General features: G+C 35.6%; 1 protein-coding gene across 14 annotated transcripts in view; it reads right to left on the bottom strand.

The window, feature by feature from the left end:
* Positions 1-20,394, bottom strand: part of ZNF280D (zinc finger protein 280D) — a 320,006-nt gene that overhangs the window by 35,752 nt on the left and 263,860 nt on the right. For 12 of the 14 annotated variants that reach the window (XR_009264122.1, XM_058737626.1, XM_058737625.1 and 9 more), the window contains 2 exons: positions 16,671-16,789; positions 16,487-16,523 (listed from right to left, as the gene is read on the bottom strand). Coding sequence is in view for 13 of the 14 variants with exons in the window: in XM_058737626.1 (XP_058593609.1) it covers positions 16,487-16,523; positions 16,671-16,789 (156 nt within the window). In the remaining variant the exon portion in view is untranslated. Of the gene's footprint in view, positions 1-14,713; positions 15,871-16,095; positions 16,360-16,486; positions 16,524-16,670; positions 16,790-20,394 lie in introns of those variants that run through there. The other 2 variants (XM_058737633.1, XM_058737636.1) reach the window with 2 other exon arrangements.

Genomic DNA, 20,394 nt, shown 5'->3' with positions numbered 1-20,394 from the left:
TAAACCAAATGTCACTTCTTGCATTTTTCTGCAGGTCACATAACTAATCCAAGGCTACATGTAAAATAAATATTTCAGGTCAATTACATTAGTGTGTTCTTTGCAGGTTTCATTCATACTATATACATAACCACGGGTTAAAGGGAAGAGCTATAAAGGGAAAAATGTTCAGATTCATTTCAGCCAGGCTACATTATTTCCTTCTAATTATGTTTAAAAGCCCCAAATTTCAATGCTGAGTTTTAAAATGTAATCTTCAATTTCAGAATATTTGTAAGCATATGAAAAAAGCTAAAAAGTTGTAAAAGCCAATAGTAAAATCAATCAGTTCTTAAGATCTTCCACTTAGACACTCATGATTGGATTTAAGATAGTAATCACCAGATTAATAAACTGTAGTAAAACATCTAGTCTACCATTTCTGATCATATGTTGTGGGAGATGTTAATAGATATGCAGAAAGGGTAACTGAGCTAAACATTTACTAGGCTGCACATGCATCAGGTACTGTGCTAAGAGTTCCAGTCCAAAGACACAGTCCCTCCTATCAAGGAATTCACCATCACCATAAAGGAAACATATAGAAGCAAATGCTTATGTACTGTTGAAAATGAGACATCTATATGACGGAATGACTGTACAAAGGACTGAGCCACTATGAAGGGGAACATGCAAGGAAGCAATGAATATATTACAGTAAACTTGGTTTTGCAGCAAGGGCAAGGGTTAGCAAAGCAGGAGAAAGGGATTCAAGGCAATGCAAAAGAAAAGAAGTATGAAACAAGACAATGATATAAGAACCTGAGTGGTCTCATAAGCCTGAAATGTAGGGAACAAGGGAGAGGGGTCAAAAACACAATTGAAGAAATAGCAAGGACAACTTCAGGAAAGATGTTGATTGGCTGGGTAAAGTGCTTATGTTAAGAACTTTATTTTAAGGCGAACAGGAAAGTATGATTAAATTTGTACATCAGAAATGCAAAGGGTAGGGATGCCTGGATGGCTCAGAAGAGTGTCTGGCTCAGGTCATGATCTCCTGATTTTGGCTCAGGTCATGATCTCCTGGTCATGAACTCAAGCCCCATGTGGGTGGGTCTCCATGCTGAGTGGAGAGTCTGCTTGGGATTCTCCCGCCCCCCTCTCAAAATAAATACCCCCTCCTCTACTTTCTCCTTTACTATTAAAATAAATAAACATTTTTAAGAAAGAAAGAGAAAGGGTAGTATTAGGAGAGGATAGGTTCCACCCAGGAAGTCCAGAGAAGAGACAGTTAATGCCTGTTTCAAGTAAAGCAGCAGTGTCAATAAAGAAGAGGAAGGTTTAGGGAGACAATAAACAAAATAAAAACCAACAGAATATAAGTACCAACTTGATAAAGATAAATGAGTAGAGTAAATAGGATCACCTATATGTCTGCCTCAAGTGGCAAGAGAATGGTAATACCATTAACCAAGAAAGGAAATTCAGGGGAGAAACAACATATACTGTGGGGGGGAAATGAACTTGTGATGCCTGCAAAACATTCAGATGGAAATATTTACCACTCAGAACGGCTCAGGGTTATTTATTTCATCCTTGAGGAAAAATTCCAACCATCACTTCCAAACAGATAACCTCAGAGTCATCATCCAGAGCTTTACCCCACCCCCATTTTTATTAGTTCATTTCAATCAATCAACAATTCAATTCAGAAATATCACAGTATATTAGAATTAGACTTGAGCCCTAAGAGATTGTACAACTGCCCCTGTCTTATAGATGAGAAAAATCTGAAGCCCAAAAATGCTAAATAAGTCTATTTAAGCAATAGAACCGGGATTAAAAGTGGTGGCTCTACTTCAAATTTCCACTGCATTGCTTCACAGCCAATTCCTTTCCTGTGAATCAGGCTCCCTTATAATCATTCCAAGAAAAGTGAAAAAGCTTAACTGATCTCTCTGCCTCTGGATGTTTTCCACTCTTAAATATGCTGAGTATCATTGCCAAATTAATCTTACTAATAGACCAATTTATGGCCATTGTTTGCTGAAATGTCCTATTGCCTACAGTACATCATAGATATACTGCTGTAAGATTGGGAGGCTAGATTCTGGTCTCAATGCTACAAGTGTGTGAGTTGCTGCCTACCCTCCTGTGAAAACACTGAAGCTCAGTCCCATGTAACTCCGCAGCCAATCAGAAACAAAGCAGGAATTACATGTGTAACCACAAGAACAACCAGAGAAGCAATAGCATACAGTGCTTATTACTTTGGTCTCTGAAGACAGACTGCCATAATTTAAATGGAGTCTCTCTACTTGAAAGCTATGTGACCTTGAGCAAATTATGTATCTGTACCTCAACTGTCTTACCCATAAAATTATCCATAAAATTGGCACATATCTCATTAATTTGTGAGAATTAAATGAGTCAACAAATACAAAAAAGAAGAGTGTCTGGCACATTACATGTGCTCAATAAATGTTAGTTATTATTAATGACATGGGTAGAGTTGGGAGTCAACCGTACTGTCCAGAATTTATTTGATGTACCACACAGGCTCGTAAAGCCTTTTACCACTTAAATATCCTTCATATTTTGAGATTTCCCTGCCATACTTCCCCCAACTCTTAAACACAATACATTAGATATTTATTTTGATTGCTGGTCTACTCCTGTTAGGACCAGCCTTATTTGCTATCATATGAAATTATCTACCAACTTCTAAACACTTAGGTATGATCTAAAGTTAGGCAAGATAAGAGTAAAAAACCACTCTGTATGGATAGAAGAAAGAACTAACAAGAGACAGGAATCAAAAGAAACAAAATATTTGTGAAATTGTGAAGCAAAAAAATTAATAATAATAAGACCATTAGTGAAGGCAGAAGATTTTGATGCCAGACTAGGGCTCTATTTTGTCATTTTGTTGGCAATATTGAATTAAGTCTGGAATATTTAATTTATAATAAACAAGAAGCACCATCAGGACCAGAAGACTGAAAAAACTAGTAACCTTAGAATCACTGGCAGAAGCTGGTACAGTTTGTCCTAAATGAAGGACTACACTAAAGTTTCATTTATCTTTTCATTTCACTGATTCTCCCATCCTTCTCTGCTTACCAGGTATCAAAAATAGAGGTCCAAACTGCCAGAAACCACCCTATTTTGACACATAGCTCCTACCTACTGACTTGTAATTACATAGTAGGGGCAAATATATTGTACCCACTTTGAAAAGGAGAAACCATTTTAGAATTGCTCAAGATTTGGATTGACATATTAATGTCCATGGTAGGGGAGAGAAATCCAAGGGCATGAGCCCCCATTATCTCCAAACCCAGTTACATTTCAACAGTTTAGAGAAGGTACCCACAGAAGACCCTGAAAAATCAAAGCAATCTTGAGAAATAAGAACAAAACTGGAGGTATCAGAATTCCCAATTGCAAGATATACTACAAGGCTGTAGTAATCAAAATGGTATGGTACTGGCACAACACACATAAATCAATGGATCAGAAAAGGCAGACTAGAAATAAACCCTTGCTTATATGGTCAATTAACCTATGACAGTGAACACTGGCAAAACTATACAATGGGGAAAAGACAGCCTCTTCAATAAATGGTGCTGGGAAACCTGGACAGCTACATGAAAAGAATGAAACTGGACAATTTTCTTACACCATACACAAAAATAAACTCAAAATGGATTAAAGACCTAACTGTGAGACCCAAAACCATACAAAACTCGTATGAGAACACAGAGAGTAGTATCTCTGACATCGGCTGTTACAATGTTTTTCTGGATATGTCTCCCTTGGCAAGGGAAACAAAAGCAAAAATAAACAACTGGGACTATATTAAAATAAAAAGCTTTTGCACACCATACACAAAAATAAATTAAAAATGATGAAAGACCTAAATATGAGACAGGAAACAATCAAAATCCTAGAGGAAAACATAGGCAGCAAACTCTATGACCTCGGCCATAGCAACCCCTTACTAGACACATCTCTGGAGGCAAGCGAAACAAAAACAAAAATAAACTACTGGGACTTCATAAAGATAAAAAGTTTCTGCACAGCAACAGAAACAATCAACAAAACTAAAAGACAACCTATGGAATAGCAGAAGATATTTGCAAATGACATATCTGATAAAGGGTTAGTATCCAAAATCCATAAAGAATCAAACTCACAACCAAAAAATAAAGAATGCACTTAAGAAATGGGAAGACATAGACATTTTTCCAAAGAAGACTTCCAGATGGCTAACAGACACATGAAAAGATGCTCAACATCACTCATTATCAGGGAAATAGAAGTCAAAAACACGATGAGATACCACCTCACACATGTCAGCATGGCTGAAATTAACAACACGAGAAACAACAGATGTTGGCGAGGATATGGAAAGGAGAACCTTCTTACAATGTTAGTGGGAATGCAAACTGGTACAGCCATCTGGAAAACAGCATGGAGTTTCCTCAAAAAGTTAAAAATAGAACTGTCCTACTGTCCAGCAATTGCACTACTACGTATTTACCCAAAGGATACCAAAATACAGATTTGAAGGGGCACATGCACCCTGATGTTTATAGCAGCATTATCAGCAATAATCAAATTATAAAAGAGCCCAAAAGTCCATCGACTAATGAATAAAGGTGTGTGCGTGTGTGTATATACCGTATTTTGATATACATATTTATGTAAATACATATATATATATATATGGAATATTACTTAGCCCTCAAAATCTTGCCATTTGCAATGATGTGGATGGAGCTAGAGTGTATTATGCTAAGTGAAATAAGTCAGAGAAAGACAAATACCATATGATTTCACTCATATGGAACTTAAGAAACAAAAGAGATGAACATAGGGGAAGGGAGAAAAAAACAACAGAGAGAGGGAAGCAAACCATTAGAGACTTAACTATAGAGAACAGACTGAGGGTTGATGGATGGAGGTGGGCGGAGATGGGCTAATTGGGTGATGGGTATTAAGGAGGGCACTTGTTGGGATGAGCACTAGGTGTTATGTGTAAGTGACGAAATCACTAAAATTCTCCACTTGAAACCAATTTTACCATATATGTTAACTAATTAAAATTTAAATAAAAACTTGAAATAAAAAAAAATGCTTTTGGGGCACCTGGTGGCTCATTCACTTAAGTGGCCAACTCCTGACTTCAGCTCAGGTCATGATCTCACAGTTGATGAGATCAAGCCCCGCATCAGGATCTGCACTGACAGTACAGAGCCTGCTTGGGATTCTCTTTCTCCCTCTCCCTCTGCCCCTTCTAAGCTCATGCGTGCACTCTCTCTCTCAAAATAAATAAACTTAAAAAAAAAAAGCTTTTCCATAGTGAAGGAAACCATCAACAAAACAATAAAGACAATGTACTGATTGAGAAAAAATATTTACAAATGATATATCTGACAAAAGGCTAATATCCAAAATATATAAGGAAGTTACACAACTCAACACAAACATTTCAATTAAAAAATGGGCAGACGACCTGAATAGATATTTTTCCAAAGCAGACATACAGATGCCCAACAGTCACATAAAAAGACGCTCAACATCATTCATCATCAGGGCAATGCAAATCAAAACCACAATGAAATCTTGCCATTTGCAAGATAGATAGAGCTAGAATGTATTATGCTGAGTGAAATAAGTCAATTAGAGAAAGACAAATACCATATGATTTAACTTATGTAGAATTTAAGAAACAAAATAGGTGAATATATGGGGGGGGGGGCAGGGAGGAGAGAGGGAAACATACCACAAGAGACTCTTAACGATAGAGAACAAACTGAGAGTTGATGGAGAGAGATAGGTGGGAGATGGGATAGATGGATGATGGGTATTAAGGAGGGCATTTGTGATGAGCACTGGGTGTTGTATGTAAATGATGAATCACTAAATTCTACTCCTGAAACCAATATTGAAGTATTTTAACTAAAATTAAAACAACACAGTGAGAGATCACTTTAAATCCTGTCATAATGGCTAAAATCAAAAAGACAAGAAAGAACAAGGTGAGGATATACAAAAAAAAAGGGACCCTTGTGTACTGTTGGTGAGAATGTTAATAGCATGGCCACTGTGGAAAACAGTATGTAGGTTCCTCAAAACATTAAAAATAGAATTATCACATGACCCAATAATTCCACTACTGGGTATTTACCCAAAGAAAAGGAAAACATAAGTTCTAAAAGATGTATGCACCCCTTTGTTCATTGTGGCATAATTTATATGGAAGCAAACCAAATATCTATCAATATATGAGTGTATAATGAAGAAGTTATATATGTACATATATATATAACTTGTACATATATGTACATACATGTGTATGTATATGTATGTATATATGTGTACACACACTGCAATATTATACAGCCACAAAGAAGGATGAAATTTTACGATTTATAACAACATGGATAGACCTAAAGGGCATTACACTAAGTGAAATAAGTCAGATACAAAAAGACAAATACTGTATGATTTCACTCATATGTGGAATCTAAAAAACAAAACAAATGAATAAACAAGCAAAAAGCACAAAGAGACCTATAGAGAAAACAAACTGATAGTTGCTGGAGGTGAATGTGGTAGGGAATGGGAAAAATGTGGGAAGGGGAGTGGAGATCCTGGCTTCCAGTTACGGAATAAGTCATGGGAATAAAAGGTACAGCATAGAGAATATAGTCAATGATATTACAATAGTGTTGTATGGTGACAGATGGTAGCTACACTTGTGGTGAGCGTAGCATTTATAGAGAAGTTGAATTACCATATGCTGTAACCTGAAACTAATGGATTACTGTGTCAACTATACTCAAATTAAAAAAAAAAATTAGGGGACCCTGGGTGGCTCTGTTGGTGAAGCGTCTGACTCTTGATTTCGGCTCAGGTCATGATCTCACAATTTGTAGGATGCAGCCCCACATCGGGCTCTTTCTTCACTGACTGTGGAGCCCAATTGGATTCTCGCTCTCCCTCTCTCTTTGTCCCTCCCCCACTCATACTTTCTCTCTCTCTCTCAAAATAAATAAACTTAAAAAATACTTTTTTAGTTTAGAGAAGGAAATAAGCCCCAAATAAATTCCATATACCTCATAAATGAGATCAGTTTGCCTTTTTCCCACTAAATCAAATATATGAAGTGAAGACACTGACCATTTTGAATACTTAAGATTCTCTAACTTAATGTGTTCAGAACAAATAATTTCTCCAAATAATTTCAGAATTTCACAAGAAAATAATGGAATGATTTCTTACATACTCTTCAATGGTCATAGTATTCAATGGAAGTAAACATTTTTACTTATTTTTAAAAAATTTTTTAAATGTTTTCATTTATTTTTGAGACACAGAGAGACAGAGCATGAGCAGGAGAGGGGCAGAGAGAGAGGGAGACGCAGAATCTGAAGCAGGCTCCAGGCTCTGAGCTGTACTCACAGAGCCCGATGCGGGGCTCGAGCCCACAGATTGTCAGATCATGACCTGAGCTGAAGTCGGATGTTTAAATGACTGAGCCACCCAGGCGCCCCAGAAGTAAACATTAAAGAAAGATAGTATTCCTAAACATAAAGCTTATTTTAAAAGGCTGCCATTCTGTTTCTAAAAGAGCCTACTTATGGCTTACATTTATGAAGGATAATTAATGAGTTACTGGTATTGTTTAGAGTGGTATAATAGTGATATTTCTCTTTGGGAACAAGTCCAGATTCTTTGTTGGTATAGTATTTCACAAAAATCACATAATGTAATATATACATGGTATTACTGGTTTAACTGGTTATGAAATCAGTTTACTATGTGGCCCTGTGAAGATGTGGATTCAGTGTCTACAATTCTGATTGGCTTATTCTGTAATTACTCTGATGGCATGAACTATATGCCTTATTCACGTTTCCATATCCAGCACTTGATACAGTGTCTTGCACACAGAAGGCAAGAAATCAATGTTTGGGTCAAGGAATATATGGGAGGGTTATTTATTTACATCATACTATTAAAGAGCCATGCAGTTACAATTGGTGTTAAGAATAAAACACAGTAGGGGCGCCTGGGTGGCTCAGTCGGTTAAGCGGCCGACTTCGGCTCAGGTCATGATCTCGCGGTCCGTGAGTTCGAGCCCCGCGTCGGGCTCTGTGCTGACAGCTCAGAGCCTGGAGCCTGCTTCAGATTCTGTGTCTCCCTCTCTCTGACCCTCCCCCGTTCATGCTCTGTCTCTCTCTGTCTCAAAAATAAATACACATTAAAAAAAAAAAAAGAATAAAACACAATAGCCATTCTGAAATAAGACAGAGGAACTCAGTTTTAAGGAAAGTAAGTTTTCTGTTTTCATTTCTTCCTAGTACTCTTTTAATTAGGAGTATTTAATAAAACATAATACAAATTTTTATTTGTAAAATATTTTACACTCCTGAAATCTTCTAAACAATAGTATAAAAACTATTTTTAAATTTATTTCACAAATGAAACTGAAGTAAGTAACTTGAACATAAAGGTAATAAGAGAGAGGAGTCTTCAACTCCGGTGTTTACTGTACTTTGATTAAAACAAACTTAAAGGTAACTGAGACAACCAAATCAACTTCTAAAATCACTTTAAACAGTGGCTTTTAGTGCATTTGATTCAATCAATAAAGTAGACAACTGGTTAAGTAGCCTAAGTTTGAGGTTTTGTGGATTTACTATGGACTCATACTCTCAAGATGTGTTAGAGGGGAATATCTTTCTAACCTGAACTTGTTGTCAAGAAAATTAACCTTGCAAAAAACCTGAAAATTTACTTCTATTCTATGCTATAATTAATTCACCCAGATAGTATACTGGAGAACACAGAGGAAGAAGAAAATGAAAATAAGGGAAAAACAAATACAAAAGTACAATTCCATGATTGAATTACCCCTAACATTGTAAAGTTTTTTAAAAAAATCATTTCAAAGGTCTACAAAAGGAACAGAAACTTTACTACTACTACCTGGCACAGTTATACATATCCATAAATCTAGTAATATCGAATAAGTAGCCAGGAAATGAATGCCTACTAATAATTTTAAAAGTTTTCTTTTAAAGGGGGATTCTATACGCCCAAAGGGAATGTTTTCTCCTCAACAGAGAGAATTATGTACTAGTTTTCTTTTTTTCTTTTTTTAAATTTATTTTTGAGACAGAGAGAGACAGAGCATGAGTGGGGGAGGAAAAGAGAGAGGGAGACACAGAATCTGAAACAGGCTCCAGGCTCTGAGCTGTCAGCACAGAGCCCACCACGGGGCTCAAACTAACGGACTGTGAGATCATGACCTGAGCTGAAGTCAGATGCTTAACCGACTGAGCCACCCAGGTGCCCCTACGTACGAGTTTTCAACAAGGGTGTTGTTTCATAGTCTCTAGACAAGAAAAGTAAGAACTATACTCAATCTGACATTAAAGAATTATATCAGATGCAACTGAAGCACTTCAATAAGATGCCATCCACCCAGCAGTTTGGAGGAAGGTACTGCAAGACCTGTGAAGTACAAGCCGAAATTACAAATAACTACAGTGCAAATCGATTGCACTAAAACTCTCAATGATGAGAAGATGCCACTGACAGGTGGTTTCCAGGGTCTCCTGTCATCAGCAGTAGCAGTAATTACAGTATTAACAGCAGAAAGAGCAGGAGCAGCTGGAGCAGTAACAGGAAGAGCCTTAACAGTAGTAGCAGTAGTAGCAGCAGCTGGAACAGCAATGGCAACAACATGCATTTATTAACTACTTTTTGTCAGGCCAATGCTAAATAATTTTAATTATTGAAGTTAATAATTTCAATTATTTAAGTTAATAACTTAACTAATTTAATTTTCATACATTATGTCTTTTTCTTCTAACGACTCTGTAAGGAATTCTCACAGACCTTTCACTGATGAGGAAGCTGGGGCTCAACGAGCTGGTTAGATACACAACTAGCACTTAAGCCTAGGGCTGCCTTATTTCACAGCTGCACTCCTTTCACAATACCATACTTCACAGTGGGATGGAGACAGATATTTATCCATGTGGAGGATTCGAAACAATAGGTTCCTATATTTCAATAAATGACAAAGCAAAGGAGATGCACAGTAGCTTCTCCAAGTTTGGAGATGAGAGCAAACTCAGTCAAATACCAAAATGATTAGAGTGAGGCTGCTGAAGGATCTCAAAATCAGAGAGACGGACTGAAAATATGAGATGAACCACAGTGCAATCAGCGTAAGGCAGGATAATTAGGTGGAAAGACTATTCTTACTATTTATAAAATACAATTATGACTAAAGGGAACCTAGGAGCATTCACAGACATTCTCAAACAGCAGTTTGGTGAACATCAGATACCAAAAATCTAATGGCATGACTACTATTTGCTTCAACAATAACTCTAAAAAATATATATATACTGGGTTAGGAAAAGAAAGTTAACAAAACTGATCTGTGAAAATGGTATGGGAAGCTTATGTTGAAAATAGTAATCCTAATGAAGATTAAGAAAATGCAGGCAGAAATAAAATCATGAACAGTAGTAATATAACAACAATAGTAACACTGATAACTTTACACTTGTATAGCACTTCCTATGGACCAATTATTTTGTAAGAACTATATGCATAAACTGATTCATTTAATTCCCTCAACACCTTATAAGCAAGTACTGTTGTTATCTGCATTTTTACAAATGAGGAATGGGGCACAGACAACTGGTAACCCACCCAAAGTCACACACACTCTAGTAAGCAGCAGGGTAGGAACTCCAAACGAGGCACTCAACTGTAGAGCTTATGCTATCTAACTACTGTCCCCTTAGCAGTCTGAGAGGGTTTAATGTGGAGCTAGTATCAAAACTTTACATTGGAAGAAACTCCTTAACAGATAATCAGATAATAAAAGGCTGGAAATAGCCTCAAGAAAAGTAGGTAAGTGGGTATATTGATAAACTAAGCATAAGGAGAAGAAGCTACAAATAAATGAGAGATTCTTAAGGTTCTTAGTGTGAAATGAAAAGTAACCATACTCCTCCTCCTCCAAAAAAAAAAAAAAATTTGTTGCAGCTATAATCAGAGACAGAATAAGCTAATAACTGGTTGTCCCTGTTATGTATTTCTTCAATTTTATAAACATAAAGGAAGATATGGTTTTATTTAACTTCTAAAAATATGAAAATGTACATTGCTATCAAGTTATAAAGTCTAGAAAAATACATAAAAATGAATGAAATGTCTAGGAGTCCATCCTTGTTAACCCTACACAACTATTTATTTCTCAAGTCAGAGAAACTGAAGAATGATTCCTCTAAATCAGCATTCTACATACGTATTATATGGAAATTAATGTCAGGAAATTAGTAAGTAAGGTTGAATAAATATTCTTGCAGACACTCACATCTAGCATGAAAAATCCTATATTAAAGAATCTATTTAGGGGCACCTGGGTGGCTCAGTCGGCTGGGCATCTGACTTCGGCTCAGATCACGCTCTCACAGTTCATGAGTTTGGCCCCGTGTCGGGCTCTGTGCTGACAGCTCAGAGCCTGGAGCCTGCTTCAGCTTCTGTCTCCTTCTCTCTCTGACCTCTGAGGCTCACACACACACTCTCTCTCTCTCTTTTTCTCTCTCAAGAATAAATACATTAAAAATTAAAATAAAATTTTTTTAAGAATCTGTATAATTTTAACTTGTATTTCCTAAACTTATTTGACTATGGAAACTTTCCCCCCCCAGATACTTTATAAATTTTGGACACACTAGTTCCACCATTCATTTGGGAAACAATGACTTATTTTCTTTTATAGAAATGCAAGAGAATTACTTTTATGAGAATATATGTAGAGAGTTAACCATGCTAAGGATTAATGCAGACATTTAGTTTTTTTTTAAGATCAAAAGGTTCTGCTACCAGAGATAAGGATATGCGGCATTCTGTAATCATCTTCTCCTAAGAACAAATTATAGCATGTAGGTATAACCAATATTGAATAACAGAATTCCAGAACCCTACAACATGTCTGCACTCCTATTTACAAAAAGAGTAACTGTGACCCCAAGGACACCACCACTCCCCTGGTTTTCTTCTATGTCATTGGCCACCACTGTTTAGTCTCCTCCTCCTTTTCATCTCCCTAACCCTTTATTGTCAGATTCCACAGAGCTCAAACTATGGACCTTACCTTTTCTCTATCTCTACTGTGTTCCTCGGTAATCTATAGTCCCATGACCTTTTTAAATTTAATATTTATTTGGGGACAATTGTATATTCACATGCAATTGTAAGAAATAATATATATTGATTCCATGTACCTTTTGTCCAGTTTTCTCCAGTGATAACATCTTACAAAATTATAGTACAAAATCATAATCAAGATACTGACAGTGGTATAATATACCAATTAATTCATATTACTCTGGTTTTACTTATATTCATTCCAATGGCATTTAACAGTGTTCAATGATACTTACAGCCTAGAAACTCCCCTAACCTCACACAAGTGAATGACTATGGCATCTCCATTTGGATGTCTAAGAGGTATCTCAAACTAAAACATGTCCCAAGTCAGAGTCTTCATCTTCCCTTCCAAATGTATTCTTCCTAGTCTTCCCCATCTCAATTAATAACAATGCCATCTTTCTAGTTGCTCAGAGTAATAACTATGAAGTCATCCTCTTCTCTTACTTCACATCCAAACCAACAACAAATTCAAAATATACCCCAAATCAAACCTCTTATCACCCACACTGCTAGTTGCCTAGCCTAACCCTCTGCCATCTCCTACCAGATTATTACAATAGCCTCCCAAATAATCCTCTGAAATTTGCCCTTGGTCTTCTAGAGTTTATCCTCAAGACAGGGGCTAGAGTAATATAAACACTCTTCTCTATTTAAGGTTTTTTGTTGATTGTAGTTTTTACTGAGATATAAAAGACTTCACTATCCAAAATCTTCTAATAAACAGCTTCTTATCTCAGAGTAAAAGCCAAATTCACACATGGCCTACATTACCTCCCACGCCCTGCCTCCTACTGCTCTCTCTCTCTTCCTCAGTCATTTGCAACCAACCCAGTCTCCTTGCAGTTCGGGTTTTCACTCCAGTGTCGACTCAAAGGCCTTTTCTGACCACCAACTTTCAAATGGAAGCCTCCCACCTCCAACCCTGTACTCCTTATTCCCCTTTCCTACTCAATTTTTCTCCCCAATATTGACCACAACCTAATATACCATATGTTTTATTTACTTTTTATTGTCAGTCTTTAAGCACTAAATAAAACATGAGCTCGAGGAGGGCAGAGATTTCATTTCATTTTTCTAGCACTTAGAATGGTGCCAGGCACAAATCAGATGTTTAAGAAACACTGAATAAATAAACGAGGCCCAAAACAGCAAGGTGTTTTGCCAAAATGTGACACAAATATGGCAAGAGTCCTAAGTCTATGTAGCTTAGGGATCATTTTTTCTAAGAATGGTGATGGACTCAAACTGAACCAATCTCACTTTTTATTCAGTGGTCACCAAAACAAACATGCATGAAATGACAATTTCTGATGAGGTGAATAAACTTGATGGTAAGGAGGGATCAGATTCAAGCTAAAACCAAATTAAAATTCAACCACTGCCTATAATAAGCAAATTTTACATCAACTGCCTTAATGTTTTATTTAAACCAACTTTTTAAAAAAGGAGTTATAGGTGATAGAACTTTAAGAACTTAAACTTCAAGAAAATAAACTGGATAACACTATAAGATACAGTCCTAGGAAAGAACACAATGCAGTACTCCTACATTGTTCTATCAAGAATGTAGTTTATCAGGGCACCTGGGTGGCTCAGTCGGTTGAGTGTCTGACTCTTGATTTCGGCTCAGGTCATGATCTCACAGTTCAAGAGTTTGACCCCGCATCAGGCTCTCTGCTGGCAGCCCAGAGCCTGCTTGGGATTCTCTTTCTCTGTCTCTCTCTTCCCCACCCCTGCTCGTGTGCACTCTCTCTAAATAAATAAATCAAACATTAAAAAAAAAATGTAGTTTATCATATTTTTGAGCTTTAACCAAGGTAGAACAAAACAAAGATTTATAAACAAAAAGGAACTTATGCTAAAAACAGAAAGAAGTTGTTTCTGGGCAAAATTTTAAAATATTTTTAAAAATTGGGTAGAAAGAGGGTGAATGACAAAAATTTTCTAGAGACAGATAAGGAAATAAAGACTAATATATCCCCATGTCAAATTATTAAGAAACAAGCCACTTTGGGAGCTTTTGGAAAATCATTCATTTACAGTACAAATTATTTTGGAAATGTAACACTAATGGATTCAACTTATTATTCTTATTATTTGCAAGGAGCACATTTTATAATAAGTAGTCATCTAAGTTGGCTTTAAATCTCTTTCAAAGTAAAATTAAAGAAGTTTTGATTTTAGAGTAAAAAACATAACTGAGGTCATACTTTCAGAGGCTCCTAACCTCACAGCAGGTAAGATCACAAAAAGCATTTTGCTTGTTTTTAAAATTCAAGAAATTGGTATACTATAGTGACCTTTCAATTGTTCTGGAGGAAAAAATGCAAGATGCATTAAATAGACACAGCTTTCAGTTTGCAGGCCAAATAATAACAAGGCCTCCATAAAACAATTAAAGCAATGCTCCTATTTATATGATAAAAATCTATAGCTTTCATATGAATTCTTTATTGGTAAATAATTCCTGAGGCACTTAAACAATACAACTTTTATTAAAAGAAATTAATAGCATCAAAACTGTTTATATCTATATTTAATATAGCTAAAATAAACAAATGTTCAATATTTAAAATATACATATGTATGAGGAAATATATATATAAAATATAACAACTGCATTATTGGCCCCCATCATTTTTAATGTTACCTTTACCCAAAGAGACTACATTAATGGTTAAGTGGCTATTATGTATTTGACGTACAAACATGTGACTTTAAAACTTGTTTTAAGGTCTGCAAGAAGAGGTTCTTCCAATTCTTTACACTTTAAAATTCACAATCATTAAGATAATATTAATAATAAATATCCCAAAGTAAGACAGAGGATATAATAATGTCTAATGGTCTGACCAACAGCCAAATTAAAAAGCTATAAATAGGCAGCTATAAAGAAATCCATAGAGAATTCCAGGGAATCTCTTGGAGTTCTTAACAAAACAAAGCAAACACTAAACAACAGTTTTCAAAAAAAGAATATAAAAATAGACATCATAAAATAGACATCTGTAAATCTGGAGAACATAAAACCAAGCTACCAAAATTAAATTTTTTTTAATTCAAAAATCTGAGAATTGGTATTGCTAAAGCTCTATAATAAAGTTAGCACTGAGTAATATATTTTAAATGATAGAAAAATAACTGCAATTTGGAACATAAGTTTAGAGACCTGTTGTTCCAAGGACATAAAAATAACCATGGTTTCCTAACAACCAGAGAGCTTTTGTATTCCTTGGACTGCATTCATGCTAGATAAAGATTAAAAGGTAGCAGCCAAAATGACTACACTTCAACTTGGATGTTGAAGCACTTATCTGAATGGGTTTTCTTGGCCACAAGTGACCCACAAGCCTAAGATCAAGAGCCAAGCCCCTAGTGGGAAGTTGTGCTCAATTTGGTGGGCTTAAAACCATCTCTGGCTAAATCAGCATCAGCCTTACGGGAGGCCAGCCATGAAGGAAGGGAGTCTCCCCAAAATCTGATTTCTTGAGACCACAACCTAGAGCAGGTCCCACAGTCAAATTATTCACATTCCTTGGAAAGAGAGAACAGGCATCAGTTGTGTCCATCGAAGGGGGACACTGTCCAGGTGTACCCTGGACATTTTTTGAAATCTCTGGGCTGCCTCTGCATCTGAAAAATAAGAAAAATAGTACAATGACAGACAACAGATGAGGAAAAAGACAATCATCTGGCCTAAAAGCTTAAGACTTATAAGAAATTAAGAAAGCAGACAAAACAGACAAAAAGACAAACAGCTATATCATTTAGAATGTATTATTCTGAAGGCAAGTACAGCAGAGAAAAACGCAAATTATTTTAAGCAAAGTAAGAAATGACCGTAGCAACAAAAGTTATTTTTGGAGAGAGCCAACTGGGAGAAAAAAAAAAACAAAAAACATATGTTAAGATATGTCAACCTGACACAAAGATAAGGTGGAATAAGAATCTAGTCCCATTTGAAGCTGAAAATTGCTGAATAATGAGAGCTAGTGTCATGAACTTGGCTGCTTAACTGCCTTTGTGTAAGAAAACATCTCAGAACTTTGAACTTAGGAAATTCCAACTTGTCTTGCACCAGGTCACGAGCTCCAAAGAGCAGGAACCTATTTCAACAAGCAGCTTTAAAAAAAAAAACAAACAAACAAAATACTTTAATATTTTTCATTTCTATTAATGATACATTTTAAAATGCAATAGTGCTAAAATCCATCAAATTAAATTGCACTGAATTAAAAATTAAACTTACTCAGAAAGATGTTCAGAAGTTGGGATACAAACAGAAACTGAAATTAGAAGAAAAGTTTTATATTTAAAATGGCATATGAAATATGAGTGAGAATAATGATTTAGTAAAGAGCTCATATTGTAGCTGACCAAAAATACTGGGACAAATTTCAAAAATCCAAAGTAATGCAATTATAAATACGTACCTTTCTCTATTACAACTTGACAAGTATGAGTTTCATGTTGACGTAAGTGTGTGGCCATATTATCTAAGCCAGAAACATCAGCTATGAAATCACAATTAAGGCACACTAGAGTAATGCCCCTATAAAAAAAAAAAAGGAAACTGTATAAAAGAAAAGGTTTTCATCTTTTATAAAAATCCATATACAAGTTCAATGATTACTTTTCTATAATTTGCTTTTTATGTCATAACTGTCACTCCCATTTTTATTATAGAAACTTGATATAACTGAAATGATTCTCTAGAAAATGGAAAAGCCATATTCAAGTTATACTACTATTTATTTACAGAAAGTATTTTTGCTTTATAAACGTTTTTTAATATTTGTTTATTTTTGAGAGAGAGAGAGAGAGAGAGAGAGCGAGCAGGGGAGGGGCAGAGAGAGAGGGAGACACAGAAGCCGAAGCAGGCTCCAGGCTCTGAGCTGTCAGCACAGCGCCTGATGCAGGGCTCAAACTCACAAACCATGAGATCATTACCTGAGCCAATGTTGGATGCTCAACCGACTGAGCCACCCAGGCACCCCTGCTTTATAAACTTTTACAGTTCATGTCAGTTGCTAAAACCTGGGTGACAAGAGATCTATAGCCCAACCTTGGCTCTACTAACAACATGTGTCTCTTCAATAAGTCACAATCTATTTGTGCCTCTGCTCATCTGCAATGCAAGAATACAGTATTCATTCACTTAATGTATGTTTACTAAGGCTTCTTGATACATACTGTAATATTATACTGTATTGTGATTATAATGATGACCAAAAATATAGTCTGTGCTCTGAAAGAGTTTATAATCTAGTGTTTCACTTAGGTGATGAAAAAATTAGAAAAGAAACATTAAGGCTTTAAAAACAGATCATGTTGTAGCTGCCATCAATTGTGTACCATATGTTAAAGGTATTGCCACTATTCTCATTTAACGCTGTATTAACTAAAGTAGTTAATTCACCATAAAAGTGCAAAGCTTGAGGTACTTAGTATATCAGCACTGGCAACTGGTCCACTTGCTGGAGCCAAAATTATGAGTTCCCCTAAGAAAACCTCACTGGGTGTTGTAGTTCCTAAATGAAATCTGTAATGATTACAAATTTTCAAAAATATTAGGAAAGAATTCTCAAAGCCATTGATACTTTTTGTTGAATAATTTTTATACTCATTGGATCAAACTGTGTAGCATTTGCTATTTGAAGTATTTAAACACAATTGGCATATTGCAGGATGTGACACTGGCCTTAAGATTTAAATTGTGTTTAAACGTCTGATTTTTTGTTGAAAGGTATTCTAAAATATTATTAAGCCTGCAAATATATGGAAGTGTTTCAGAGAATTTAGAAAACCACTATATGCTTAATTTATTATATTTACTAGAGTTAAGCACTTGGGATCTTGTGTGTCAAGCATTTGAAGTGCTGTTTAAAAAAATCAAATATATTAAAAGTATAAATGATGTTAAGTTGTTAACAAACCTGAACTATAAGTGGGACTGTTTAAAAAATTTATTCAACTTAAATGAACTTTTTATCAAACATTAATTAAAAGCTCTCTTGAAAGTGATTATTAAAATGTACTAGGGGCACCTGGGTGGCTCAGTTGGTTGAGCCTGTGACTTTGGTTCAGGTCATGACCTCATGGCCTGTGAGTTTGAGTCCCACTTCAGGACAGCTTAGAGCCTGGAGTCTGCTTCGGATTGTGTCCCTCTGTCTCTGCCCCTCCCCCATTCACCCTGTGTCTCTCCCTCTCCCTCTCTCTCTCAAAAATAAACATTAAAAAATTTTTAAAAAGAGTACCAGATTTCCAAATGGAATATTTTAAAGTTAAACTTAAAAGCTTAAGGGAAGTTAAGATTTAAATACTTTAATAAGCAATTATATAGTCTTCTCTATTAAACTACCCTTCCAGAAACTAAAAGCAGTCTCTGGTAAGCAGTAGCTAAATTACTCTTCCACTAGTCATAGTTACTGGGACCTTCACTAAACAAGGATTCTTAATTAGAATTTGTAATCAAACTTCTTGATCTGGGAAGACGTGGGGAATGGAACTACTATATTTGAGTCATCGGTAAAGAAGGCTGGTCTGCACTGAGAAAAGAAAATGGAACACAAGTCCAGAGAAAATATTAAAGACAAGATCATCCTGCCTCAGCAGCTCAGACTAGAGAGAAGCAATGTTAGCAATTGGTAGCTTTCTATTTCCCTCATTTGTTCTGGTTCCACCTCCTCCTCTTATGGGTTCATGAGATTCTTTGGAATCCTGCTTATAAGCTATTTTTGCTTAGGTAAAAAAAAAAAAATAGATTATGTGATGTGATCATTGTTACCGTCAATTTATCAACAAAGCATAAATACAGTCTTGAAGTTCATCACATAACTTAATAAATTTAAGTGTTTTACCAATATACAAATACAAACAAATAACATACCTTAGATTGACTTATCTGAAGCTCTACTCTAACAATGTGATGTGTATTTACACCTGATGTCATAGTAGGACATTAAAACTGACCTTTATTAAAATCACGTACTTCCTTCCCAAATTAATTTCTCCTGACTTGTCTTTCTTATGATGTTTCCTCTAATAGTAAAACTCAAACTATAGTTATCTCTGTCTCTTCTTCCTTAAAATAATAAGTATGGCAAGGATTTTATAATATTTATTATTTATACTGTGCCAAGCTAACAATTTTAGACATACATCTACCATCTTATCTAAATATTTTAACAACCCAAAAAGGCAGGTGCTAGAATTTATCATCTTTTTATAAAGTTAGCTTAGTAAACTACCAAGGATATAGAGCCGGTAAAGGTAAAGACTAGGTTTGAAACTGAGCACTTTGATTCCAGAGCCCATAGTCTCAAAGACAATATAATACTGCCTCATCATTTTAACTAACTAAATTGTTCATAACTACAATTGTCCCAATCTGTAGGATTCATGCATCTATAACTCATCCTATTGTTAAATCTTCCTTATCACTTGATTCTATATAAAGTATCAACGGTTCTCCAATGTTCTCCAACTTACGTCCAAGTTCCTTAACCTTATTTTCAACACTTTTATAATTTGGCTCTAGGCTTAAAACTACTGCTCAAGACTTCTTTCCTTATTACCATTATCTGAACTTCATGCTCCATCCATTTACTACTAGCTATTCCCTCTGTATGCCTTGTACTTTCTCATTTCTGCACCTTATTCACACTATTCCTTCTAACTCGAATGCCTCTGTGCACCTTCTATCAGTATAAATATTCATTCCTTAAAGCCAAGTACACCTAACATCTATGCAGATATTTCCAAGTAAAACAACCACTCTCTCCTTTGGGAAAAAAAAAAAAAAAGACTCTACTGAACTTAAAAACCTCCTTGATTATAGTTTTGTATGTTCATGCCTTATCTCCCCCCCAATAAACTGTACATTCCCTAAAGGCTGGTTCCAAGACTAATTCATCACTGTCCTCTTCATAGGACCTGCTATATTATGTACCTGGTAGATGTATCATAAATAGCTAAAGAGTGACTATTCCAATCTAATAAAAGACTAATTACAAAAACTACTGTTCTACAAATTATAAGTATGCTATGTCCATTCACAGAAATTGACCATTTTCAATTTGAGACCTATTCCAGTTGAAAGAAAAAGTATTCCAGATCTTTAAAATCATATAGTTCATTTAAAACACATACGCACAA

Source organism: Neofelis nebulosa, chromosome 7 (genome assembly GCF_028018385.1).
Source record: "Neofelis nebulosa isolate mNeoNeb1 chromosome 7, mNeoNeb1.pri, whole genome shotgun sequence".
NCBI classification, from domain to species: domain Eukaryota; kingdom Metazoa; phylum Chordata; class Mammalia; order Carnivora; family Felidae; genus Neofelis; species Neofelis nebulosa.
This window is presented reverse-complemented; position numbering and strand designations above follow the sequence as displayed.